Here is a 27,886-nt window from a genome sequence, read left to right as displayed (position 1 = left end):
GTGATTTTTCTTTAGCTCATCAGCTATCATTAGTGTTAGTGTATTTTATGTGTGGCCTAAGACAATTCCTCTTCTTCCAACGTGGCCCAGGGAAGCCAAAAGATTGGACATCCCTAGCCTACAGAATGTATGGAACACCATCAAGCAAACCAGTGTACATACTGTGGAAGTCCCAGAAGGAGAAGAGAGAGAAAAAGGAAAACAGAATACTTAAAGAAATCATAGCTGAAAGGCATGAGCCCCCAAATCCAAAAAGGCACAGTGCATCCCAAGTAAGATGAATTCAAAAACACCCACATTGACACATAATATAATCAAACTTTCCTTTTTTTTTCTGACAGACTTTTGCCCTGTTGCCCAGACTGGAGTGAAGTGGCATGCTCTCAGCTCACTGCAACCTCCTCCTCTTGGATTCAAGAGATTCTCTTGCCTCAGCTGCCCAAGTAGCTGGGATTACAGGTGTGCACCACTACACCTAGCTAATTTTTGAATTTTAAGTAGAGGCAGGGTTTCATCATGTTGGCCAGGCTGATCTCGAACTCCTGGCCTCAAGTGATCCGCCTGCCTCAGCCTCCCAAAGTGCTGGGATTACAGGTGTAAGCCACCATGTTCAGCCAATATAAGCAAACTTTCTAAAGCCAAAGACAAGGAGAGAATCTTGAAAGCAGCAAGAGAGAAAAAATTTGTCAAGTACATCATAAGATGATGGGCAGATTTCTTATCAGAAACTTTGGAGGCCAGAAGGCAGTGGGCTGATATATTCAAAGTGCTAAAAGAAAAAAACCTATCAACCAAGGATCCTCTATCTGGCAGAACTGTTCTTGACAAGTGAGAGAGAAACTAAGATGTTTCCAGATAAAAGTGGAGGGAGTTTATTACCACTAGAACTTCCCTGTAAGAAATGCTCAAGGGAGTCCTGCAAGGTGAAATGGAAGGACATGAGACAGTAACTTGAAACTATATGGAGAAATAAAGCTCTCAGTAAGTGTAAATACGTTGAACAATCACAAAAGCCAAGATTATTGTAACAATAGTTTGTAACTCCTTTTTGTTTTCTACATAAGAGGCTAATACATATTTTAAAAACAACAGTTAATCTAAAAGCTAGTATTATTGTAAATTTAGCTTGGAGGTTCTACCGGGATTTTGTGAATAGCCTAAAAACATCTCTCCATACTGAATCCTGATAGACTGTTCCCTCAACAATGTATTGGAGTTGATTAAGTATCTTTCTCTTCTAGTCAGCAGAGCCTTCTTTATTTGTGACTTTCTTGCAGACATGCAAAGCATTTGCTTTGACACTGCACTGTCCAGCTTTCAACATCTATTGATGACTTTTTCATCAAAATGAGAAAATTTAGCCTCAAAAAAAGATGATTACCAGTCCCAGGACAGAATTAGACCCAGATCAAATGTTTTAAAACTCTGCAATAAAATACTTCCAAATTTCTTCTGATGAAAAATATTCTTTAAAAAAAATCATTCAGTCATTTATTTTTTTTTTAACCTAGGAATTAGAATATGCTGAGTTCTCCAGTACTGGAGAGTTTTCTTTCAGAGTGCCCGTTTAGGTGACAGGAGAGGAAACAATACAAAGCACAGAAGAGGGATGGGGAACAAGACAAAGGAGAAGACACAGTTCTGTTGTATTTCACTCTCATTTTGCAAACGGAGGCATTTGTAATCCTGAGTGTTTCCAGTATCAGTCACAGGGGACAGGCAGCTACAGGATAAACATAATCTGATAAAAGCTCTTTGGAGCAACACTTTTACCCCAAGATTTTAGGAAAAATAATTTTTAGCATTAAAAATCAAAGTTATAATTGAGTGAAATGCAAAATCCACATGGATTTTTTTCCTCTACTATGTAACTATTTTATTTAAACAAAGATATGAAATACATACTTGCAGATGACCTTTTAGTGTGACACTTCAGACCCCATTACCCTTAAAGGGTTCATGTTCAACATGTTCTTTTTTCTCTGCTTTAGGTGGAGAAGTTTAAGAAGTGTGGCCAAATGGATACATCAACAGGAATAGCCATAAAGAGAATATGAAATGAGGGGTAAGAAAAGAGAATGGAGAGACTAATGGGTCATACATGACTTAGAAGGGAAATGATCGCTTAAAATCTTAGGACTCACATATCAAGGATGAGCAGAGCAAACAGTGATAAAACTATCATAGCTGGAGATGGCATCTGAAATATTGGAAGGGGTTAGAGCAGGTGGAAATCTCAGAATGAGAACAAGAGGACTTAGGGAATTTGCCTCAACTCTCAGACAGACTGGGTGGCATGGCAGTCTGTTGATTCTACACTTTAAAGATATTGAGCAGAGCAAGACAAAGTGAAGGATATTCTGGAGGGAAAGAAACAACAGAGGCATCTGACATGAGCATAAAAAGAGCCAAGGAAAAGAAAGGCTAGGAGTCAGGAAGTGCAATGGAAAGTAAAGCATCACAACAGCTAACATTCTGTGGAGCACTTTACATGCACTAATTTACTCAGAACAAGCCTATGAAGTTGGTACACATGCCAAATCCATCTATAAATGAGGAAACTGAGACATGGGAAAAATGCAAAACTTTAGTTATGTTCCTCTAGTTTATCACATCCTAGATTCTATAACAGTATATCTCAACCATGGTTGCACACATAGAATCACCTGAAGTAAGTTTTTAAAATACTGAAACCCAGGATATAAAATCAATGTGCAAAGATTGCTGGCATTCCTATACACCAACAACAGGCAAGCAGAGAGACAAATCATGAATGAACTCCCATTCACAACTGCTACGAAAACAATAAAACACCTAGGAATATAGCTAACAAGGGAAATGAAGGACCTCTTCAAGGAGAAATACAAACCACTGCTCAAGGAAAAGAGAGAGGACACAAACAAATGGAAATACATTCCAGGTTCCCAGATAGAATCAATATCACGAAAATGGCCATACTGCCCAAAGTAATTTATAGATTCAATGCTATTCCCATTAAATGACCATTGGCATTCTTCACAGAATTAGGAAAAAAAACTATTTTCAAATGTATATGGAACCAAATAAGAGCTCGAATAGTCAAGACAATCCTAAGCAAAAAAAAAAAAAAAAAAAAAAGACTGGAGGCATTATTATGCTACTACACTACCTGACTTCAAACTATACTACAAAGCTACAGTAACCAAAACAGCATGGTACTGGTACAACAACAGACACACAGACCAATTAAACAGAATAGAGAACTCAGAGAGCTCAGAATAGAGAGCTCCTTTTCCAGGCTTGTGGCTTGATTGGAATTCCCTTGCCAACAATTGACTCTTTTCTAATGTGGTACCTAAACAGTGATGAATTTGGCTCTAGAGTAACAAGGTAACTCTGAGCTACACACAGTGGGGCATAAATGGGGCTAAGCTATAGCTAACATGATATTGATATGGTGTATGTTCTTGTTAGATTTGGCTGAAGGAGTGCCTTCAGTGTATGGCTCTAGATAAGATTAAAGGCAGGAGGATGAGTAATGTCACGAGCCTTTTTAACACAGCATGGGTAATTCCTATGATCGGAAACCACCTGTCATTTTATTTCCTCTGTAACATTAAGATCTACCTGTGCCCTGAGATGTGCTAGCCTTGAAATGCTCTTGTCCTTTCGTGTATGCTCACCTACCTCTGCTCAATCTGGAGGAACCGGATCAAATGTTGCCTCCTCTGGAAAGCCTATCCTAACCCTTCACTCAGGTCCAGTGAGCAATTCCCAGAGTACTTTGTGTATCTAACCATAGCATTGACCACCTAGTCAGAAACATTTCCTAACATAGCAGGAACTTTACAGTCACCTGAATAAATGAATGAATGAATGAACGAGCATGTTAATAATATGATAAGGTAAGATTGACCCTCACGTTTTAAAAGCCTTAATGTAAAAGAGTGAAAACAGAGTGAAGAATCAGATAAATAGTTCATAATCTTTCTGATTCTTCTTGGAAGAAAGACTATTCTTTGTTTTGAAGCAAAATACCTTTTATTTTTGAATCTGGGGTACAAGATTAGAAGAATCTAGAGAAAAATGCTGATGTAAGCAGTTCCAAGCCCCATCTCTCAACAGAAACATCAAAAAAACAAGCAGATACTGTCAAAACCAACTTTGTCAAAACTCCGGAAAGCACTCAAAGGTTTACTGGAACCAAGTGAACACTAAATTAAGAAAAGAAAAACAACTTAAAAATGCTCTTGGTGCTAAATCTCAGTCAAAACATTAGCTGAGCACAGGCTAAAGTAACAGAGACTTCAGTGATGACACAACAAAGAAGACAATCTCTGCAAACATTGTTTGGAGAAGTTGCTAAACAATGGATAACTACAGCCTTCAACAATCAAAAAATAGCAAACCATGAAGAAAGGAGGAACTGATTTCCAGAGTTACCACATTATAATATTTAAATGTCAAGTTTTCAACAGCAACAGAAAAAAAATCACAAGGCACACAAAGAAACAGGAAAGTATTGCCATTCAAAGACTTAAAATCAACGGATAGAAATTGTCCTGAGGAAGCTCAAACATTGAGCTTTCTAGGGTGAGATTTTAAAACAACTGTCTTGAATATGCTCAGAGTTAAAGGAAACCATGGAAGGAAACCACAAAACAGGTCTCAAAAAATTTAAAAAGACTGAAATAATTGGAATGAAGGTAGGAATCAATAACAGAAGGAAAACTGGAAAATCCACAAAAATGTGGAAATTAAACAACAAATTCTTAAAAAAAGAGTCAAAAAAAGAAATCACATGAGATATCAGAATATACTTAGAGATGAATTAAAAACAAAACACAACATCCCAAAACTTATGGGATGGGTGAAGGCAGTGCTCAGAAGGAACTTTATAGCTATAAACAGCAATATTAAAAAAGAAGAAACATCTTAAGTCAAAAGCCTAACTGAACACCTTACTAATATGTTAAGGATTTTTGCATTTATATTCATAACAGATGTCAGTTTGCAATTATCATTTTTTGTGATGTCTTTGTCCAGTTTGGTATTAGGGTAATGCTGGCTTCGTAGAATGAGTAAGGGAGAAACTACTTGCAGTTCACATATCTGATAAGGGTCGAATATCCAGAATATGTAAAAAACATCCTATAATTCAACAACAGAAATGACAAGGTGACATTTAAGGTATAAAGAATGAGAGGAAGCCCCCTAGGTGAAGATGCAAGGGAAGAGCACTCTAGGAACAGGGAAGAGCAAGGGCAAAGGCCCTGAAGAAGAACAAAAGGCTCAGTCCTTGAGAGTGAGACAGTAAGGGCCTGTGAGGTTGGAGGGTTTTCAGTGAGGGTCAGAGTGGGGTAGTACAAGGATGTGGCAGGAAAGATGGGCAGATCATGTTGAGCATGGTAGGTATGGTCAAAAGTTATTCCCAAATTGCTCAGTTATTTCTAAAACTTTAAAAACTTGTAATAAAAAGGATCTCTTGGTTTTTATCACATGTTAGGTCCTGTTATCAGAAAGGCCTGTATCCACCTTGAGCCGAGTTCTGCTAGGTCAGGGGAAGGAGCAAGTCTGGAGAAGTGGGTTGGTTATGACATGATCATGAAGAACAGACCATTGGGAAGAAGACAGTTCAGAGACAAGCAATATGCAGGACGGGTTAGCAGCACAGCTAAGCATTCCTTGGAGGGTCCTAGAAAACATTTACTGAAGGGAATCTGATGAGAGGCCAGTTCTGTGATCAAACAGGACTCAGATGTGAACGTTGGTTAATTGTCCATTGAAATATATAGCGGCCCCTGACAACTAGAGAAATTAAGCAGATGGAGGATACTTATTTGTTTGCAGAGCCATCTTTACCACAAGACTACACAATCTTTGAGAAAAGGGACAGCACTGAGTACAGAAATTATATCTCAATCATTTCCCACTCCAGTGTTTAGCATAGGACCTGGCAGATCATAGGTACTAAATAAAAGTAGCCTAAATGAATGGATGGAGGGAGGCAGGGATAGGTGGACGAATGGAAATGGTTGTGTGGATAGATAGATGACCTTTAGAGGCAAAGTAAATGTTTATTACTTCATCATCATTATAATTCACAGAGCCACATGTGAGTATAAAATCCTACTGTTTGCAAGTTATTTCACTGAAATCTGAGCTCTGACTCAGACAGAGAATAATATACTTAGTTACAAAGTTAATTTAACTCAGCCTGAAATCCAGCGATAGTGCTCCACCATATTAGAATTCCATCATTCCTGTGAACAGACACTCCTCTGTGAGGCTTGATATCATAAAATTCTGCTTGTGGCAAAGAACAGACATCATCTCTAGGGTTGGCTGCTCCCAGAAACTCCTCAAAGCAGGAGTGAGGTCCAAAACAACCATGTGTGTACTTTGAAACCTGCCCCTTTACCATAATTTTATGAATCATCCCCTGACCTAAGCTTGGCCAATGACAGTTCCTCTCCCAGGAAATTTGTAAATTTTGAACTGAGAACTGGAAGAGAGAAATAACTGAGTCAAGTTAATGGCAGAACTCTAGACGGAAAGCCTACAAGTAAAACATTGCTGCTAGGATCCTCAGAGCAGCTCTGGTCTGCCCTTTTAGAAGCCTGGCTGATCTACTTCTCCTATTTCACTAAGCAGCAAAAGCAGGAAGCTGAAATGACCTCCCAGTAGAAGCTCCCGAAGATATTGCAGCCATCATGGGGATACCCATGACCCTGAGTTTGGTGGGGACCTGCTTACCTGAGAAGAATCGCATTTCCTCATATCTTTCTCCTTCTTTGCCAGACGCTTTTTTTTCTTGTGAAGAGGTTTGGACTCCAAAATCATTTCCTCGAGTTCAAAGGTAGGATCACAATTCAGTCTGCCTTTCTGCAAGGAAGACAGTTGGCTCAATCCTCAGATTACTGTATCATTCTGAAAAACACACCAGACCTAATATGGAAAATAACACTTAGTCTTAATGGAGCAGTCCATGAATAATACACTGGGATTCCCACTCTAAGTTTTACATTATTTATTGCCGGCATTGTTTTTCATATTCTTTGTTTATTTTTCTAAACTCTCAATTAGGCCTCAATGAGTAAAAACAAAAGCCAACTTACAATTATTTTTCTAAAGTGGAAAATAATTTTTTGGGTTATGTTTCCCAAAGTGTGCTCTAATAATCATGTAACTCAGAATCACCTAAGTTGCTTGCTCAGCTTCCCAGTTCTCCAACCAGACTTCCCAAATCAGGATTTCAGAATGTGAGGTCTAAGAACTTCCACTTTAATAAGCTTCCCAGATGATTCCGATTCACACTAAAGTCAGAGAAGCATAACGTAGAACTTCTTTTGAGCCAGCGTTGATGGCTAATTGCAGGGACGCAACACATAGAAGGAGGGGGAAGCAAGAGTTGGGGGTGCCTAGACCTTCATTGTGTCATGTGTCAATTATGGTACAAGTTGCCCCTGCTGGACCCTGCAAAGCAGAGAGGTAGGAACTCAGACCTAACCTGTTGCTCCACAAGGTACAATTCCACTACACTGGTTTCTCCTTTCTCTCACTTTGTACTTTCTTCTTACCCTCTCATTGGAGCATGCCTCCTGCTGTGTGTACATGAAGGATCACACTATCACATTCCCACAGCAAATGCCTCATTTGGACTTGAGTAATTTTTTTTTTTTTGAGACAGGGTCTCACTCTGTTACCCAGGCTAGAGTGCAGTGGCACAATCACTGCTCATGCAGCGGCACAATCACTGCTCATGCAGCCTCAAACTCCTGGGCTTAAGTGATCTTTCTACCTCAGCCTCCTAGGTAGCTGAGACTACACCCAAGTACCACCACGCCTGGCTAATTTTTTTTTCTTTTTTTTGTAGAGACATGGTCTTGCCATGTTGCCAAGGCTGATCTCGAACCCCTGATCCTCCTGCGTTGGCCTCCTAAAGTGCTGAGATTGCAGGCCTGAGCTGCCATGACAGCCAAAACAGAAAACTGAACTGGTTCTACAGTCCCCTTTAGAAGCCTCTTATTCTGCCCAATGTACCTACAACTGAACATATAATTTCAGTTCTAGGCAGAGAGAAGGAGCTAGAGGCCTCACTTGGGACCTTTGGCCTAAGCTTCTGGACTCTGGCTCTTACCAGCATAATGCAGTAGACCACAGAAGTCCATTGGTTTGGCTATCCATCCAATGGGAATTATGTGTCTTTGGTTATCAGTCCTTACAAATATAAATCCCTGAGATAGAACAAACAAAGGACGAGGGGCAAATGGTAAAATAAATTCCTCACCCCAACTCCAGCAATTTTCAATTCTTTGACTCAGATCTCTAGGGACACAAACTTCTGCATCTTTAGAATCAAAGAAAACTTAAAAAAAAAAACAACAGCAGATTCATGAAAATGACTATTTGAAGAACTAGGACTTCCTTTCAATAAAAACATACCATAAAAAGTGGTTAAAAGCTAGAACTTCAGTTGCAAATATACCTGGATTAGAATCCCAACTTGACTACTTGCTAGCTTTGTGACCTTTGGTGACAAACTTACCCTGTGTGTGTCTCAATTCTGTCATCTGTAAAATGGGAATTGGGGCTCTCTTAACAACACTGGTGTGATTATCTAATGAGACAATGTGTGAATCTGGCACACCGGGTAATGCGCACTGAATGGGAGTTATTTGGGTTTGTTAGGATTGACTCACATTAGGAATGAAACCTGGAATGAGCCTCTTCTGAAAAACTGCATCCCAGTTTATATCATTCATATACGGGAAGTTCTGGACATCAGATAACTGAGAAAATCGTTGGTCTGGATTAGGTTCGAGTAGCTGCCAATAAAATACAAACATCAAGGCCATAAGAAAGGATAGGAGGACAAAAAAAAATCTTACAAATTCCCTCTAAATGTTTTCAACTGTAGAACTGAAGGAAAAAAGACAGTGTCCCCTATCCCTAATCCCATAAACAACGTAGATCATACATTATTAGAATGAACAGTATGTAGGATTCTGCAATGTGATGAGTAAAAATGGCTTGTCCTACTAAGTCAAATGTATCTTTGATTCTTGACTCCTCTACTTACTAAAGGCAAATTTGTTCTCTAAATCTTAGTTTACCCATGTGTTTAAAAAAAAGTGGTAATAATGTATTTCATACGATTGCAATCAGGATTAGTGGGAGGCTATTTATACAAAGTGCCTAGTAGAAAACCTATGGTGACAAATGTTGATACATTTCACAAGTGGAACTCATTTCCTACTAAGAATTTTAGCTGTTTTTACAACTAATTAAAATACACTGGGGGTGGCATAGATAAGGTGTAACTAAAGTAACTGTTATAGTTCTAGATTTTACTAATTGAGATAAAAGATTTTTGCCCCCTTAACCATTCCTGAGCCAACATCACAGCAATTGTGTGGCTCAAATAGGCATTGTCAGTCCCACTTGAGAATGCTTCTGAAGATGACAACCACGCAACCTCAGGGTGTAATTTGTGGAGTGAAGCAGGGCTGTCTTGGAACTAAGCAGAATTTGCTTATGGAAAATGATCCCCCATTCTATGTCTTTGACATTACTGATGCAATGTCCCTATTCCAAAATAAGGAACTTGACTCCAAAAACAAGAGACACAAATGATGACTCCTTAGCCACTAAAGCTATTTTCCATTACCAGCCACAACTGGTGCAATTTTCTCCTCAAAAAAAAAAAAAAAAAGCCAAGCCCATTCCTCTTGGGCCCCTCATTCTTGTTTTGTATCATCACTCAATATACACTTTTGACCTCCTGCTATAACTGTTCTTCATCTGTTTGATGAACATGGGTACCTTGAAAATCTGATGAAAGCTGTGGACCTCATTTATTTGAATACTTGTCAAATTTCACTTCTCAGGCTTTGTGTTAGATGCTGAGAATACCATGGTACACACGTCAGACATGGTCCCTACCCTCATGAAGCTAAGAGGAAAATGGTACGTAACCAAGGATCACACAAATGCTGGGTATAATTTTAAACTGAAAAATGCTATGAAGGAAAGATAGTGTTATGTGAACTTACACCAAGAAGGTGATATTTGAGCTAAGAGCTAAAGCTGTGCTTCCCAAACTATGCAGAAGGGTCAGTTATTTTTGTTTGTTTTTGTCTGTTCAATTTCCAATCCACTAAAATCAGTATGTGGTCTTATTATGCATTGCCAGTATGCAGCACCCCACATAGACACCTTGTGACTTGAGTTCAACAACTGTCAAACAAGCTTGGACTCTCTTCAATAAGACAAGTCCACTGATCATGTGTTTAGATGCTACAGCAGTGTCCAATTGCTATAAAAGTTTCTACATGCTTCTCTCAAGTTCTTTACTTATAATAGACCTGCAGAAAAAATTCATGGACTAGAACCAGTGAACCATATTGAGTAGTACTGCTCTCAAGGAGGAACTAGAGGAACTAGGATTGGAGGCACTGTTCCAGGAATAGTGCACACTGGCATGTGCGAAGGCCCTGTGGTGAGAGGAAGACTGGTATGTAAAAGTGAAGAAGTGGAAAAGAAAGAAAAGAAGAAGAAAAAGGCCAAAGCAGTTTATGTGTAGTCAAAGGGGGGATAAAAGTCCAAAAGTCCAAAACAAGGCTTGAGAGGTATTTTGAACTTTTGTACCATAAAATTATTTTAATCTGTATTCTAAGAACAAGGAAAATATCCTGGACTGTGCTTTAACAGACCACTGTGGGACTGAATGGGGAATAGAATGGAGTGGTAAAAGTGTATGTGGACAAACCCGTTATAAGGCTAGACTGATGGCAGTTGGATCAGGGAAATAGTAGTGAGGACAGAGAGAAATGAAATATTTTAATACTTAAAATATAAAATTTCAGAACCTGGTGATGAATACGCAGATGACAAATGAGTCCTGGTTTCTGGCTGGCATAAGTGGATTTGGATAGAGAAGCCAGTCACTGAGAGAATTTCCTGAGAAGATATTCAGGAAAGACAAAGATAAAGAAGTCCTTTGAGTTTAAGATGGCTTTGGGACATCCAAGGGGAATCTGAGTTGAGTTAACGAAGCCATGTATTTGAAAGCTAACAGCTAGCAAATACACTCTAGAAATGTATATTATCATGACTGTCCCCAATATTCTATACTAACTTCTAAACTTAAACCAGAGAGCCTGCTTCCTTTTATTACTTCCCTTGGACATGCAGTCTTCCTTCTTACCTTTTTAAGAAGTGACACCATTTCCTGTGACCAGGCAGAAGGGTAAGTTACAACAGTCGTCTCAAAAGTGTGTACAATTTCCTTGCTGGAAGTACTGGAGCGAATATGATATGGTCTCTTAAGGGAGAAAAGAAGTAAAAGTCTTCATTTGTATAGGACAAAAGAAAAAAAATTTTCCAAATGTTTCCAAGCTAAACTTCCAACCGATAAAATATCTATATCAATTTCTAACCCTGTCCAGCTGACTCTTGCATTGCCATACGTGTAGATGGTCCTGTGTTGCCAGACCCCCTACTTTTTCTTAAAGAGCCGCTAGAAACTTATGGTTGCTTGTAAAATATCATAAATTTTAAAGTTGAACAATCCACTGAGCCAAACAAAACATTCAAGTGGGCTGAATCAGCCTCTGAGATGCTGATTTGAAATTGTTTTATAAGGTATTATATAAGTATTAACATGAAATACTGGACAAGTCCTCAATAAATGGAAGTCTAAAAAATTATTATGTAAGGGTTGATTGCAAGTAAATCCAGAATTTTACCATACCATCCCCTTCACTGCAACATAATGAGGAAGCTCAGGACAGAAAACTGCTCAGAAAACATCAACTCCAGTCCCACAAATGCTATGAGTCCCTGGTTCCACAGAGTATGGCAGGGTGGAGAATTTTGTGATGAGGCAGAAGCTTTTAAAAAAATTTTTCAGGGGAAGAACCAGGTTCTTCTACAGTTTTAACTTTGAAGAAAAGCAATTTAAAAAGAAAAGAAATTAAACAAAAGAAAACTGTGGATTAGCTGTAGTTTTCACAGCTTTACACTAGAGGACAGCCTTTATCTATATTATTTTGTAGGGGACTCACCAACACTGAAATTTCATGTCTCTTATGTGAACTGTAAGCTACTCACAGCCAGAGATTATACCATTCTTGTTCATGAGACCAAGCATTCAGTAGGTGCACAGTACATGCTTATTTAATGAACAAAATTCCCATATTCGATTAACTAGCCACAGCACAGTTAATATGGATATACACATTGATCACATGTCTGGCCCTTTTAAGATATTTAATAAATGACTGTTGATGGATGACCTAAATTGGGGGAAATGAAAGGGTTTAAGTTTTTCCCTGTAGTAAATCAGTGTTAAGAGGTAATATAAAATAATCAAGTGTTTGAAGTTAAAAGGATTTGGTGCTAAACTTCTCCACTCAATTTCTGAGCTTGTTACTTCATCTGTAAAATGAGCTATCTCATGAGATTGCTGGAAAAATTAAAGGAGGTAATATGTGTAAATTTCTCAACAGAGTGAGTGGCTAATAGTATTAGACACAATATAAGAGAGAGATTTTTATCGTTATTGACACAAAGGTAAAAATGGGCATATGTAAATGTGAATGAATAGTGAACAGCAAAATGAGTCCTCAAGAAAAGTGATGGGAAGAAAAGCTTAATTTTACACATGGCAAGTCAATGTCAGTTATTCATGGAACCATGAAGTGCCAGGAGGTGGCCCTTGAAAGGGAGATTAATTCAAACATTTTTTTCTTTTTAAGTAAGATCTAAAAACAACTGCCATATTTTCCCCCTGAACACTAAATAAAGGACCATAGCTAAATCATATGTCCTGGTAATTATATAGTAGAAATAACTCATTAACTCAATATCAATAAAGGAGTGCTAGATGCTTTATCACCATTATCAATGTTTATTGATAATTTAGTAGCCAAAGGGTTAGGTTACTCCATATGATTCAGACCATGTTTATCATTAAGAATCAGATTAGGCTTAGTATACTCAAGCTTCTAGGCTTATATGTGTATGCACATGTGTTTTTTATTTTTTCTATGTTTCTTCTTGATTTTAATTCATTGCTGCTTCTCAACCTACTGTTTCTGGGCCACCTAGAAAATAAAATGATTTTATAAACAAATGAATTAACTGATGAATGCCACAAGCAGCTGGCTTAAGTGTGTACATTTTTCTCTAGTTACTTTACAAGGCCATATGACTGAATTTAATTTTTAAAATCTCCATGACCTGTTGGTTTATTAAAAAATAAATCACATTGTCTTTATCTTATTTTTTAATTTACTTTTACAGTTCTAAATTTTAAAATTAATTTGAATTAATCAACTACCAGAATTGTATATTTATGTATTTACCAATTATTTATTGAATGCCTGCCATGTTCCAGCACCTTTCTTAGGCATTGAGGGTACAATGAACAACAAGACACATATGGTTTCTATATTGGTGGGGCTTAGAGTCTACTTAAGGAAGCATGTAAATTTATTATATAGACTGTATACACACACACACACACACACACTTAAATAAATGGGATACATGCTATAGAGAAAAATTACAGTATGCAGTCACAGTATATATCATACAAGCCTAAGGCAGCATCTAAACTAACAGTGAGCATATAGAGAATAAACAAAGTGGAAAAGGTGAAATGTTATATGGGAACAAATGATGTGTTGTGAATATAGTTGTATTTCAGAAGTGCAAAGGCAAAAGAATTGCAGCTAAGCATGTACAATGAGTACAAAACTATGTACACATCTATCCTAAGTTAACACTTTTGGATAATATGAAACTATAAAAGATGTGGACCTTTGCCTTTGCAACGGCAATGAGATAGTAGGGAGTTAGAGAGATGACAAAGCAGATTAATAGTTAAGGGACACATTCATTAAGACTGAAACCAAACTCAGAAATGATGAGAATGTTTTCGAGCACATTTTCTCATTAAGACATATACTTTTCTGTAAATAAAAATTTGTACGTATGGAGGAAATTGTTTAGCACCCTTCCTCTGTGGTTGAGTTGTATTGATGCTTGTAATTAAATGTTACTTCCTTTTATTCAGATAAGCTATATTTTGAAACATAATTGCAGGTAGCCTAGTTGGTCATTTTTTCCTAGAAGGTGTCTAAGTGATTTGTAGTGATTTGTTCCTCCATTCATTCAATAACTGTCAGGCCTATGAGCCCAAGCTAAGCCGTCATATCCCCTGTGACCTGCACATACATATCCAGATGGCTGGTTCCTGCCTTAACTGATGACATTACCTTGTGAAATTCCTTCTCCTGGCTCATCCTGGCTCAAAAGTTCCCCCGCTGAGCACCTTGTGATCCTCACCCCTGCCTGCCAGAGAACAATCCCCCTTTTTCCTTTACCTACCCAAATCTTATAAAACGGCCCCACCCCTATCTCCCTTCGCTGATTCTCTTTTCGGACTCAGCCCGCCTGCACCCAGGTGAAATAGCCTTGTTGCTCACACAAAGCCTGTTTGGTGGTCTCTTCACATGGACGTGAGTGAAAATAACCATGTATTATATACCTATTAAAAGTTAAATATTGTGACCAGGTGCGGCGGCTCACGCCTGTAATCCTACCGCTTTGCAGGGCCAAGGCAGGTGGATTGCTTGAGCCCAGGAGTTCAAGACCAGCCTGGGCAACATGGTAAGACCCCACCTCTACAGAAAATACAAAAAATGTCCAGGCATGGTGGCATGTGCCTGTAGTCCCAGCTACTTGGGAGGCTCAGGCGGGAGGGTTGATTGGACAGAGGAGGGGGTGGTTGCAGTGAGCCGAGATTGGGCCATTGCACTCCAGCCTGGGGGACAGAGCAAGACTCTCTCAAGAAAAAAAAAAAAAAGTTAAATACTGTGAATAATACTAACCTATATAAGATACATACTTTACCTTTAATGAATTAACAACCTAATAATATACAAGAGATAAAAAATAAAAATTGATATGCCTATAGATTTAATCCTTAAAAAGAAAATAGATTTAGGTGTTCTGATCTAGAAAGCTGTACATTTTATCTTATGAAATGAAAAAAAAAAGGCTCAACAGGGTAAAACGTAATTCTATTTTTGCTAAAACAACACATCTATCTATATCTATCTATCTGAAGATAGAGTATCCTTATGAGGACAGAAACAAGTTGGAAGTGAATGAGACAAACTGCTAAGATGGGGCTTAAAAGTCAAAGGGAGTTTAATTTCTTAATTGAAAATGTTCTTTGCCTTAGAGACTATAGCTGATTTTTGCTTTCATTTTCATGGTTTTCTATATTTTCTAATAAGCTTAGATTGCGAAGATTCACAGGATACATAAAGTAAATAAACGTTTGAAAGAGATTCGGATCACTTTAGATAAGGAGGTCAGAGAATGTTTCTTTAGAGAAAGTGCTATTTTGTCATAGGTGATAAAGTATGAATAGAATTTGAATATAAAGAGATCTAGAAAAACCTCCCCAACACGAACTGGAATAGTTTAATAGTGTGTCCTTTCTTAGAAATGACCAAAATACTTGGCTATAAAGATTTTGAAAAGCCCTGCAATGAAGATATATCCTTTATTAAAACTTCATTTAGTGATTTCAAACCTTATGCAGAGTGATTTTTAAAGAAGACCAAGGTTTGCCTTGGAAACTATCTTTATAGGCAAAGGAACAAGAGGTTAAAAAATCCAGGAGATGCTTTGAGAAGAGGAAGAAGTTCTAAGAGGCCAAAATCAGTTCATGAAGGGTCAGAAACATACAAATGGAAGCAAAATCTGAAACGTTGACCTAATTCCGAAGAATACCAAGCTAAGACATCTGAAGTTTGTTGTGGGGAGTAGGCGGGGGTGCAGATAAGGCTTGTGAAGGGGGTGTGTGTGTGGGGGTGTGTGTGTGTGTGTGTAGCACTGGGGAGCAACAGTACTTTCTTTTTCTTAACAAAAAAGGTCATATCTGTGCTTTAGAAAAATGAATTTGTCCAAGTTGACATATCAGATCACAGGGAACTACCATAGAGGTAAAATAATATGGGAAGAAGAGAAACAATTTTCTCAGCAAAATTCTTTCCAGGCAGGCGAGAATACTTCTTTTAGATAGGTGATAGTTAAATCCAATCCTAGGTATGTTTGAAGAATAACAGGTAGTCATTTGTTTATTTCAACTCGCTCCTCTGCTTCTGTTTTGCTAGGTGTGTCATAAAAGATGAGGGCAGAGCACAATTGCTCTGAACCCCAGAAGCAGCTAGCAAGGGGCTAACACAGAAGCACAGCCACAGAAGGTGAGTAAATTGGCTGGGGAGAAAAAATTAAGGGTGAAGTGGGAAAGAGCAGATATGTTTCTACTTTTAAGTAAGTGTATGATTCTCTTCTCTGTTTTCCTATACAATCATGAGTAGCGTATCTACTTCTTCACTGGATTTATTTAGAAACTTGAAAAAAAAAAGCCCATCAGGAGACAAAAACAGGTAATATCTGAGGCTTCCTATGTAGGACTTACACATTTGGCTTACAAGGGTGGTCCTTTCACATCAATTTGACTAACTTATCCAAATTTGAATATACTTAAGACATAGTGCTACAGTGATTTCCTCAGGAAAGGCAGGAGTACTAACAATGAACTAATGAATGTTTGGGTGTAAAATGGACCCTGCAGAGTGAATGAAACAGATACAATTGTGAGATCCTCCTTTTTTTTGCTTTAGAAACACTCACCTTTGATTTCTTGAGCAAGATAAAGCCATTGGACCATGATGAAATAACCCCAACTTCTAACAACTGTTCTTAATGTGAATAGGTTAATTACTTGGGCGATGGCATTTTTAATGCAGAAATCATGATGGTGTGTTGTAGGACCAAAGAAGAGGGCTATTGACAATAGCAGAAAGAATGACTCCAAAAAGTTAGGAGAGGAGAGCTGCAGTATCAGGATGATGACTTGAGATACCCAATTCCTTAGTTCTGTGGGATAAACAAGTTTCTGAAGTCAGGTCTTCAACTCTTTGGTCTTAGAGGAATCACTGATTGCATCCGTCACTGGGACCTTGAGAGTATACAACCTGTTATGGACTGAATGTATCCCCCCAAAATTTCTAAATTTAATCCCTAACCTTCAATATGATGGTATTTGGAGATGAAGCCCTTGGGAGGTAATTAGGGTTAGATTAGGTCATAAGGGTGGGGCCCTCAGGATAGGATTAGTGGCCTTATTATGAAAAGAAGAGAAAGAGATTATCTCTCTCTCCATCATGTGAGGGCAAGAAAGAAGCTGTCTGCAAGTCAGGAAGAAAGCCCTCACCAGAACCCAACCATGATGGCACGTTAATCTCAGAATTCTAGCCTCCATAACTGAGAGAATAAATTTCTGTTGGCTAAGCCACCCATTCTGTGGTATTTTGTTAAGGCAGATATTGCAGACTAAAATTTTGGTATTGAGAATTGGGATGCTGCTGGAACAAATGCCTTAAAATGTGGAAGTGACTTTGGAGCTAGTTACTGAGCTGGAAGACTGTGGATGTATGCACTAGAAATATGGATATTAAGGGTGATGCTGCTGAGGTCTGACAGAAATGAGGAACACATTATTGGAAACTGGAGGAAAGGTGATTCTTGTTATAAAGTGGCAAGGAGCTTGTCTGAACTGTGTTCTACTATTTTGCAGAAGGTAGAAATTGTGAGTGATGAAATGAGATATTTAGCTGAGGAGATCTTTTTTTTTTTTTTTTTTTTTTTTTTTTGAGACGGAGTTTCACTCTCATTGCCCAGGCTGGAGTACAATGGTGTGGTCTCAGCTCACTGCAACATCTGCCTCCCAGGTTCTAGTGATTCTCCTGCCTCAGCCTCCTGAGTAGCTGGGATTACAGGCATCCACCACCATGCGCAGCAAATTTTGTATTTTTAGTAGAGATGGGGTTTCTCCATGTTGATCAGGTTGGACTCGAATTCTTGACCTCAGATGATCCACCCACCTCAGCCTTCTAAAGTGCTGGGATTATAGGTGTGAGCCACTGTGCCAGGCCAGCCGAGGAGATTTCCAAGCAAAACTTTGAAGGAGTAACTTGGTTCCTCCTGTCTGCTTATAGTAAAATGTGAAAGGGAATGTTTGAATTGAAGAAAAAATAGTTAAGCAAAAAGCAACCAGAAATTGAAGATTTCTATCCATATTGCAGAAAATGAGCAAGCTGTTCTGAAGAGAACACTAGAGTGTAGCTGAACAACCAATTAGTTATCTCAACAGAAGCCAGAAATAAAGATGGGATCATACTAGCAGATGCTGCCAGTTTGAATTTATGAAGAAAGGCTGTCAGACTTCTTGGATTTTACGGGCTGGGACCATAATGCTATCCAGCTGTGAACATGTGCTATCCTTCAAGTAAAAGGAAGAAGGATCATGAGGGCAATTCACAGATCACCAGGGCTGCCATTCCCACTACAGGTCCAGAGTGCACTGGCTTGGGGAGCAGGGTTGCCTCCACCTCTGTTTCGAAGGGCAGGACCACCACCCAACAGAGCTGTGTAGACAGAGCCTTCACAGAGAGCCATGTGGGTAGTGCCTTTGTAGAGAGCCACTTAAGCAAGTCCCCTCTCCCCATCCCCAGCCATGAGAGTGATGCTTCCATGCCCATGTAGATCTAGAGGGCAAACCAACAACTCAAAGAAGATTATTCTCGAGTTTTAAGATATAATAGAATTTGCTTTGATATGTTCTGGACTTGTTTAGGAGCTGATGCCCCTTCCTTCTTTCCCATTTCTCTTTTGAAATGTTGGAATGGGATTGTCTATCCCACAGCTATGATACCATTGTATTTTGGAAGCACATAACTTGCTTGTTTTTTTGTTTGTTTGTTTGTTTTTTGTTTTGTTTTGTTTAATGATGGGGTCTCACTCTGTAGCTCAGGCTGGAGTGCAGTGGCACCATCATGGCTCACTGCAGCCTCTACCTCCTGGGCTCAAGTGATTCTCCCACTTCAACCACCTGAGTAGCTGGGACCACAGGCTTGCCCCACCATGCCTGGCTAATTAAAAAAAAAAGGTGTTTTAGACACAGGGTCTCCCATGTTGCCCAGGCTGGTCTCACACTCCTGGGTTCAAGGAATCCTCCTGACTCCTGCCTCCTGCCTCTTAAAGTGTTGGGATTTCAGGCATGAGCCAGTGCCTGGCCACTTGTCTGCTTTTATAGGTTCATAGCTGAGGAGAAATTTTGCCTTAGAAGGAATCATACCTCGAGTCTCACCCATACACAATTTCTATGATGTTTAGATGAGATTTTGGACTTTAGACTTTAGAGTTGATATGGAAATAAGTTAAGACTTTTGGGACTGTTGAATGTATGTATTTTGCATATGAGAAGGACATGAATATTGGAGGTGTCAAGGATAGAATGTAATGGACTGAATGTTTGTGTCCCACTCAAAATTCAGATGTTGAAGCCTTAACCCTCAATTTGATGGTATTTGGAAATGGAGCCTCTGAGAGGGAATAAGGGTTAGGTTAGTTTATGGGGGTAGGTCCCTCATGATAGGATTAGTAGACTTATAAGAAGATGAAGATCTCTCTCTGCCATGTGAGGACACAGAAAAAAGGCTGCTATCTGCAAGCCAAAAAGAGATTTCACCATAACCCGACCATTCTGGCATCTTAATCTCAGACTTCCAACCTCCATAACCAAGAAAATAAATGTCTGTTATTTAAGCCGTCCTGTCTGTAGTATTTTATTATGGTAAGCAGAGCTGACTGAGATATAACCTTAGGAGCATATTTACATTATGTAATAGTTTGCACAAATTGTACAAAATATGTTTCAGCATATTTGCTTTCTTTTCATCTCTTTTTTTCTGGGAAAGAGTTTCTTAGTTTAAGAAATGTTTCCTTTAAAAGGAAATGACTCTAATTTGTCACTGAACCCAGAACCCAGGAGCCAAGTGATAGAAATCCAACAAGACAGAACATGAATTGTGTTGTATTAATAATTCACACTAGCCTTGGTGAGGTATGTCTGAATTAGAGTCCTGTACTATGACTGCAAAATGACTTTCTTTAAACAAACACAGATATTTACACAAGATATTTAGTGAGGTGTATTGATTTCCCCTCTTTGGGAGTTTATAATATCCATATTATTCCTTTACTTTTAACTGTGTAATTTAATGGTAATTGACATGGTTGGTCCCATATGCGGGACAAATGAATTAACCTGTGCAGAAATCTCAAGGGGTGTTATCAACATCACATGGCATAGCTGATTTCAGCTTTCAAGTGAACCGCTTGGTTCTTAGCAAACAATACATTCTTTCATTCTAAAATAGAACTTGCTGGAAAAATAACCAAAGAGGAAATGCAATACTACAGTACCCGGCCTCTCAGCAGTTCATATGCCGTCACTCCCAGGGACCACCAGTCAACTGCAAAGGAATAGCCTGCTCCTTTTCTGGAGCTGAACATCTCAGGTGCTGAAAAACATGAAAAATTAAACCAGTTTGATTCCCTGAGACATTAATATTATATTTTCTCAACATGTTCCTCCAAAGGAGAATTACCAGGATCAAAAATATAAACACTTTTATGGATGTTTATCATCCGTTGCTAGATTGCTCACAGCAGGCAAACATTTCTAATTTTCTAATCTCTCTCAGTAGCCTCATTCATCAGCCAACACACACAGGCATGCATAGGCCTTCATGCATAAACTCTTCCCTTATTTAGATCATGCACCGATTAAAATTTGGGTCCTATTGGGCCTCAAATATGTGGCTCACCCTGAAATCAAGAAGGCTAAGAAGATGTTATTTGTTTTGATTGGGAAGGTTTGAACTAAAGGATCTAAATTTCTATAACAGTCGCAGACAACGTGCAGAATTTGGTACAGCACACATTGGATAATCTCCCTATCTCAGAGTCACCTGGAAGCAGCAAGGGAAGCACTTGCAGCCATCTGTTGGGGATGAGGGAGGGAGAAAAGAGGGAGCGAGCATTCTGGAGAGTAAGGTTTTACAACAGCTGTGGGTTCTTTACACTTTGTAACTCTGTAGTTCTTTCAGTTGATTCCAGTGGAAGGCAGAGCTACAGTCAATTTTACCCCCAGAGAGGACCCCAAGTTATGCATTCTCTAAGCACTTTGACACACCACGAACCTTTTACTTAATCTTCTAAGAATAAACCTAACTCCTGAGGGATGTAATAGGGAGAATGAAGCACAAAGCAAAGGCAGGGAGTACTTCTGCATGCTCACCATATTCCTACTGTCTAGTACAGAATCTGGCATTCAGAATCACTGGAGAGAAATTTGTTGAATGAATAAACAAATCAATTGCTCAAGCAATAGTTGTGATCATTAGCTCTGGAGCTGTGCTCTCTGGGTTCAAATTCTACCTTCACCACTTATTATGACCTTGAGCAAGTTTGCAGAACCTGAGAAACAGCAAAAGCAGAACAATAAGGCAATCTTTCTCTTTTCTTTTCTTTTTTTTTCTTCCTTCCTTCCTTCCTTTCTTTCTTTCCTTCCTTCCTTCCTTCCTTCCTTCCTTCCTTTCTTCCTTCCTTCCTTCTTTTTTTTCAGGGTCTCACTCCATTGCCCAAGCTGGATTGCAGTGATACAATCGTGGCTCACTGCAGCCTCGACCTCCCAGACTCAAGTGATCCTCCAACCTTGCCCTCCCAAGTAGCTGGGACTACAGGTGGGTACCACCATATTTGGTAAAATTTTTGTGCTTTTTGTAGAGACAGAGTCTTGCCATGTTGCACAGACTGGTCTTGAACTCCTGGGCTTAGGTGATCCACCTGCTTTGGCCTCCTAAAGTACTGGGATTACAGGTGTGAGTCACTGCACCCAGCCAACAAGGCAATCTTTATAGAGTTAGAAATTAACAGTGATAATCCATGTCAAAATCTCAGTATGGTGCCTAGCACTTATACAGTGCTCAGAAACATTGGGTAGGCTTCTAGAGAGGCAAACATTCATAATAATGGACCTAGTTGAAAGATATGTATGGTTGATCCCAAGCCTCCTGTATAAAGTGCTGGTTCTGGGCAAAGGAAACTGGTATGACATGGGTCCTGCACACACAGGTTTCCGTACCCAGTGCACTCATGTTCTTTTTAAGTAAAATCCTATGAACAACATCCAACTAGAGAGGTAGAGTGTTTACATCCCAATGCCCAGGACTGGCCCTGACTATAAGAGCCTGATGCAGCAGGAATAAGTAGGGCTATTTCCCTAGTGCATTCACCTTTCATGCATCACTGCATCCTTTCTGCAAGTCACAGCCCCCAGTGCAATTTGGGAGATAATGGCCCTGACCCCACACTACTCCCACAGACAGGATGGACTATATTTCTGCTCTCCCTTCTCAGTATCTCACAACAAGTCCTATCAGATAGTCCCCAGGTGACAGGTGACAGACACATCATTTAGAGAAGCTACAAAGAACTTGGAGGGGTAATCAGAGCCACTGTGCTAAGAAAATGCCTAATAGAATAAACATTACTCTATAAAAGTTATGTATCTGTCATATTGGATTATCCTTGGGGTTTACATGAATATTCTTTTCACTTTCTTTCTTTCTTCCAGCTTTATTTATCCAGTATTCTTTTATATCCTCTCCTACCTGGTCTATTTTCAGGCATGAAAACATTTTAATACACATTTATTCATTCAGCAAATATTCATGGTATGCAAGGCACTGAAGCATTTTGGTGGAACATTAAGAAGAAACTTTATGACAACATACAAAAACATAACAGATGAGTAATTCTTTGAGCCCTCAAATAGCTGAGAAACCAGAGCAGGAAGATATTGAAGGGCTCTCACCAACCCTTCAAGAAGATTCCCTGCACCTAAGAGAGTACTAAGAGAGTTGGAGAAGGGCTAAATGTCCTTCAAAAAAGCCACTGAGTATTTTGTTTGGTATTGCTCATTATGTATTTCTATACATATATTCAGAAAAGTAAATAAAACACCGCAGAATTAGCAAACAGTTATAAGCAAATGTCCACGTAAACATGACACAGGTCAAGAAATGGAATCTTGTCCCCATCACTGTGTCCTGTTCTGTTCATAACCCTAGAAGTCACTGTGCTAAATTTTATGTTAATAATTTTCTTGTTTTTCTATATAGATCAATCTCTATGTACATATTTTTAGACAATAGTTTAGCTTTGCCTATCTTATATAGCTCCCAGAAACTGTGGATAAATTGGCTAGCTGCCTATTTATTTATTTCAGTGCTTTATAATAAAGGAAACACTAACAAAGCAAAAAAAAAAATCTATGCCTTGTATTCTATTAAATTCCATTAAATTAAATCACATCGTATTCCTTGTATTCTTTAGTGTCTTACTTTTCTTACTCAATGGTATGTGTATAAGATTTATCCAAGTTGCTGCATGTAGTTAAGTTTGTTCACTTTTAGTGCTATATGAATATGCTGTAATTTACCTACCTATCCCATTGTTGATAGCCATTTGGGTTATTTTCAGTTTGGGACTATTTTGAACAATGCTCTTATGAACGTTCCTACACATGTGAGACTCCTGTAAGTGCATATCTCTTTAGAGTGTATTCCTAGCAGGGGAACTGTTGGTGATAGGAATGTGTATCTTTTCTGTGTACTAGAGAACACCAAACTATTTACCAAAGTGGTGTATAAATTCACACTATGACCAGTATTAGATCAGGGTTCCTTTGCTGAACATCCTCATCCACACTTGGGAATAACTGACCCTTTATTGCCAATCTGGTGAGTGTGTAATAGTATTTCACTGTGGTTTAAATTGGCATTGTCTTGTTTACTAATAAGCTTGACCACATTTTAATATGTTTATTAAATATTTGGATTTCCATCATTTGGTTTTCAGATTTTTTTAAACGTGGGTATTAAATTTTGGTCAGGACATAAAGAAAGGGACCCAACACTAATCTGTATATTTAATGGAATTAATTCATGGAACTTTTCAAAAATGATTCTAAATTTCATCTACAAGAAAAAAATTGTGGAAGTAATATTTTTGGAAAAGAATAAAGAGAGAGTCCTGCATCCCATGTATTAACCTATAAAGCTACAAGATTTGAAATCTACAGAATATACATGTTAGTACAAAAATGTATTTAGTTTATGGTGAACATATTTCAAATCAGCATGGAAAGGGACTTATTTAATACATAGTCTCAAAACAATTATTTAATAATCATACAAAAATAAAGTCAGATCCTTGCCACATCCGTTCAGTCAAAATAATATACAACTGAGTTAAGTAAAAAAGTGAAACCATAATCAGAATAAAAATATTAAGCAAACACATCTAAAATCTGGTAAGAAGGTCTTGCTAAGAATAGCATCAAAATTAGAAAACAAAGTAAAAAGATGAGTGGCTTGATAATATTTTTAGCAAGCTTTTCATGTCAAAACTAAGCCATAAAACAGCAACAAATTAAAAAATGAGAAATTATATTTGTAATGAAATGTACAACAAATATGATACACTAGGATTTCACATTCCAAATACATAAAAGGCAAGAATTATTTATATAATCAATAAGAACTATTGGAATAGGATAAAAGTATTAGCACCTTAATAGAAAATGAGCAAAGAATTTGAACAGGCAATTGACAAAAGAAGTCAAAGAAATACTGTGGTGATATCATAATGTCATATCATTTTTACTTATCTTTTTTGGGACAATTAAAGATATTGATAGTGTAGCCCTGATGAGAATGCAGGGAAATGAATATCTTCAGACACTTCCAGAGCAAGTACAAATTAATATGAATTTTCAGAACAGAAATCTGTTAACATGTAAAGCCTTTGACCAGAAATTCTTTTGCTGTTTTAATTAATCAAATTAATTAATTTTAATTAAGCAGTAAAAATTGCATATATTGTATATGACACTATGTTTTGAAATAAATACATTGTAGAATGGCTGAATAGAGCTAATTAACATGTGCCTTACCTCACATTACCCACATTACCGTTTTCTGTGGGGAGAACAAAAAATTTTCTATGAGTGATTTTCGGTAAGAGAATACACTATTATTATTGAATGAAAATTTATCGCTAAGAAATAACTAAGTTCCAGGACATAATTCTGCTAACAGGATTTTTACTACAAATTTAAATGTACAAGTTGAGTATCCACTATCTGAAATACTTGGGACCAGAAGTGTTCCGCATTTCAATTTTTTTTTTTCAGATTTTGAAATATTTGCACTATACTGGTTGACCATCCCAAATCCCCAAATCAATCCAAAATACTCCAATGAGCATTTCCTTTGAGTGTCATGTTGGCATTCAAAATGTTTTGGATTTTGGAGCATTTTGGATTTGGGATTTTTGGATTTGGGATGCTCTATCTGTATTTCAAAATGAGAAACAACCTAACATTCAACAATAAAAAATTGATTAAGAGAAGTGGGTTTCTATTTTAGCAGAGGCATGTTTCTTGACATGAACAAAGGGACACTATTGCAGCATGTTAAGAGTTAGGGCTCTGGCATCAGACCCCTACGACTGTCTCCAGCTTCACAGTCAACAAGTTTCTTAACCTTTCAGTCTGCTAATTTCTGGAGTGAGAACAATATATACTATAACAATAGTACTATATATACAATATACTACAATAATTATATGTTAATATATTATGCTATAATAAAACTGTAATGATAGTACTGGCCTCACAGAACTGTTTTTAGTTTAAATGACGTAATGCATGCAGTTAGAACAGTGCTTAACATTTAGGAAGAGCTTAGCAATGTCAGCCATTCTACCTTCATCATTGTCACATCATCGTCCATGTCTCAGGCACTGCATGTTTCTAGACTTGGGTTTAATTTCATGCTCTGCCAATCACTGGCTGTGTGATTATGATCACATCACTTTCTCTCTCTCTGGGCCTAATTTTTTTTAACTTATAAAATCTAAACAATAGTAAAACCTATTTTATGGGATTGAGAGTTTAATAATAAATGTTAAAAACTTAGCAAAGTGCTTGGAACAATAAATGTTCACTATATGATGCTATCATTATTGTTACATTATAAAATGAAAATTTGGGTTACATTTAGCATGATCGAATATTTTAAAAATGTAAACAGTATGTGTTTGTGCTTAGGAAAAAATGTCTGGAAATAAACCATAAATATCTACTGGCAAAGGGATTAATTTACTTTCCTTTTGCTTACTAGTCCATAGTGAACTTATTATATATATATATATATACACACACACATATACACATACATATACATATATATATAATTTGGAGGAGAATGTTTTATTTTTATTTTTGCTTTTTATTTTATTTATTTTATTTTTTTTGAGACGGAGTCTCGCTCTGTCTCCCAGGCTGGAGTGCAGTAGCGCGATCTCTGCTCACTGCGAGCTCCGCCTCCAGGGTTCACGCCATTCTCCTGCCTCAGCCTCCCGAGTAGCTGGAACTACAGGCGACGGCCACCACGCCTGGCTAATTTTTTTGTGTATTTTTTTAGTAGAGACGGGGTTTCACCGTGTTAGCCAAGATGATCTCGATTTCCTGACCTCGTGATCCGCCCGCCTCGGCCTCCCAAAGTGCTGGGATTACAGGGTGAGCCACCGAGCCCGGCCGAGAATATTTTAATTGGTTAACTCTAAGTAATCTGGATGATATTCACACAGACAAAGGAGAAGAAAGAAGGAATAACGGAGGGACCAGAGGGAGCATAGAGGTAGAAGACAATAAATTGTAAAAAGCAAAACTTCCTTGCTGGATGGAAGGTGGTGAAGAACTGGCATACTGTCTTACTATTTACAGAGCTATCGAACTGATTTAAAATATGCTCAGCATCTTGTATTAGTAGATGAATATTTCTCCAATCTTCATTCAGTATTTTGGTTAGTTTTCTTTCTTTTTAGAATTCTTTTTGTTCTTTCTGGTGAATTGCTACTTAGTATCCAATGGAAGCATTATAAAATGGGTGCTGATAGATTTGGTAGATTTTACCAAATCACTGGGAGCATAATTTTTAAAAAGAGACAGCAGACTTCTACCCACAATACCTCTGGGAAAGACTCCTGTCCAAAAGGAGGAGTGTGGCAATCACATAATCATTTTGGAATAAGGCAAGAAACATTTCCAATATGTTAGCCTAACTAAGTTGACTTAGAACCATTTAAAAACCACAGATAAAAATATTTACAAATATGTATTTTTATTTCTCGCTAATCTTCTTTTAAGAAAAAGCTTGATTTCTGAAATCAGACAGAGCTTGATTTAAATCTAGACTTTTCAATTATTAGCCATGTGATCTTGGCCAAATTATTTAGCTTCTGATTTTTCTCATTATAAGGTAGTGATAAGTATAGTCTGCCCCATAGGGCTGCTGAGAAAAATAAACGAATAAATGAATGTAAAACATTTAACACCTTGTCTGGTCTGCGGAAAGATTTCAAGAAATATTAGTCATTGTTAATTACAAGGGTAAAAGTGGAAAGTGCACAGAATTTTTCCTAGGTTCCAATTTCCCAGTTCTATCTTGTGAGAAAACTAGAAATGCCAACATTGAAAAAATTACATTATACAGGTATTGTACTTAAAACCACCAGGGAGAGGAAAGAAAGGTGGCCTCCCTGTACTTCTCTCACCATGGAAACCAACCCTGGAAACCCAGATGCACATTTTCTGATTTGGCTCCAAGAAAATAGCCCTTAATATGGAAACCCAGGAAACCTGGAGAATAAACTCATCAGAGCAGCAGGCTTGGATATGCTTTTCTATCATTTGAGTACCACAGGTTTTAGGCAGAAAATAGGCTGAATTATATATGTCCATTATTTTAGAAGTGACAAAAGAGATTTATTCCCCCCACTGGTAATTGAAAGCCATGAAATTTGCAGTTGTTCAAATATCATAGAAAATAAGGCTCATTTTTTT

The 27,886-nt window shown here is 38.0% G+C and overlaps 1 protein-coding gene and 1 long non-coding RNA gene across 2 annotated transcripts in view; one reads left to right on the top strand and one right to left on the bottom strand.

The window, feature by feature from the left end:
• The window catches only part of STK32A (serine/threonine kinase 32A), a 153,120-nt gene that overhangs the window by 6,780 nt on the left and 118,454 nt on the right, over positions 1-27,886 (bottom strand). The window contains exons 8-11 of the mRNA XM_054488342.2: positions 20,335-20,432; positions 11,189-11,305; positions 8,682-8,807; positions 6,736-6,864 (exon numbers count right to left, since the gene is read on the bottom strand). Coding sequence (XP_054344317.1) covers positions 6,736-6,864; positions 8,682-8,807; positions 11,189-11,305; positions 20,335-20,432 — 470 coding nt within the window. The remainder of the gene's footprint in view (positions 1-6,735; positions 6,865-8,681; positions 8,808-11,188; positions 11,306-20,334; positions 20,433-27,886) is intronic.
• Positions 11-23,274, top strand: LOC134739612 (uncharacterized). The gene is made up of 6 exons (XR_010126449.1): positions 11-459; positions 1,992-2,065; positions 6,781-6,838; positions 9,870-14,658; positions 16,176-16,265; positions 21,539-23,274. It is a non-coding gene; the product is annotated as an uncharacterized LOC134739612 (long non-coding RNA).

The sequence above is a fragment of the Pongo pygmaeus genome, chromosome 4, assembly GCF_028885625.2.
Source record: "Pongo pygmaeus isolate AG05252 chromosome 4, NHGRI_mPonPyg2-v2.0_pri, whole genome shotgun sequence".
Taxonomy (NCBI): Eukaryota; Metazoa; Chordata; class Mammalia; order Primates; family Hominidae; genus Pongo; species Pongo pygmaeus.
The sequence above is the reverse complement of the archived record's forward strand: the minus strand, read 5'-3'. Positions and strand labels throughout refer to the sequence as shown.